The sequence below is a fragment of the Poecilia reticulata genome, linkage group LG11 (genome assembly GCF_000633615.1).
Source record: "Poecilia reticulata strain Guanapo linkage group LG11, Guppy_female_1.0+MT, whole genome shotgun sequence".
NCBI lineage: Eukaryota > Metazoa > Chordata > Actinopteri > Cyprinodontiformes > Poeciliidae > Poecilia > Poecilia reticulata.
In genome coordinates, this window is record NC_024341.1 from 24476345 (window position 1) to 24477443 (window position 1099).

The following is a 1099-nucleotide window of genomic DNA, read 5'->3' on the forward strand; positions in this document are numbered from 1 at the left end:
ACAAATAAACTTGACTTGAATTAAAGCTGCAGATTTACTATATTAAAACAAACAGCACCCAACAAATATAAAGAATGATAAATAATATGGTAAAGTAAAGATATAATGAAAAATAAAAAGTAACAGTACAATGAAGATGAAGTGACGATGCAAATTTAAACTGCAGTCGGTAAACAAACGTCACACTTTTCCTACATGTGGAAACACAAAGTAGCTGTAAGGGAACATTGATGAAACTTTGAAGACATCAATTTTAAGATGATTAGATTTAAGCTCAAGTTAAATACGGTATACATTCACTTTTTCAAATAGTTAAACTAAAAAGCACTATAAAGTTTCACATAACTTTAGTAACGGACAATATTTTGCTCGCATGAAACTTGGGTGTACAAAACAATGCGGATTAAAACAAAAGTGGGTATAAGCTGTGCCATGATTGTGAAAAAAAAAATCGTTTGACCATATTACGCAACAACTGCAAAATAAACACTGAAAACAGGGACAATGAAAAATAGATGAAATTGTAAGAAAAGTCGAGTTTTGTTGTACAGTAATCATGYTTGTTTGCATAAACTTTTCTTGTTACAGGAATGAAACCAGGATCAGAATCAGTGGATCTGCAGCTGGATAAAACTTTCACACGTTCCCCTCTGCTTACCGCCTTGATGCACATCTGGTCTGTGGCTGGACTCCTCATAACTGCCCTCGTCTATCAGTTGGGAGTACATCCTGTCAGAGGCCGAGGAGCTGCCGGTGGTCGCCATCTCAACAACACAAGAACTGCTTTTGATGGAGAGTGAGAATAAACTTTTCCATGTTCTCTGCTTATAAACAGACACCGCGTTCAAACACGCATCACTGAGCGAAATTAATTAGACGTTCCGGATGGAGCTTTCAAAATAAAAGCCCTGGTAAAAGGTGGGGGAAAAAAAATAGGCTCATGCAAAAACTGTAATCAATCAAGCAAATAAATAAATAGACATGTATTTATGGATGGACTATTTTGAGATTTAAAAAACGGAGAGGTGAGAAGACTCCATATCAGTCTCWCAAATAAAGTTAACTCTGCAACGTTCACTGAAAAAAGTCGCAAAGTGCT

The 1099-nt window shown here is 36.0% G+C and overlaps 1 protein-coding gene across 1 annotated transcript in view; it reads right to left on the minus strand.

Moving 5' to 3' along the window:
* LOC103472832 (CD209 antigen-like protein E) overlaps positions 1 to 857 on the minus strand; it is a 16096-nt gene extending 15239 nt beyond the window's left edge. The window contains exon 1 of the mRNA XM_008422670.2: positions 659 to 857. Within this exon, the coding sequence (XP_008420892.1) occupies positions 659 to 764 (106 nt within the window). The 5' untranslated portion in view covers positions 765 to 857. The remainder of the gene's footprint in view (positions 1 to 658) is intronic.
* Between the last annotated feature and the right edge of the window lie 242 nt (positions 858 to 1099).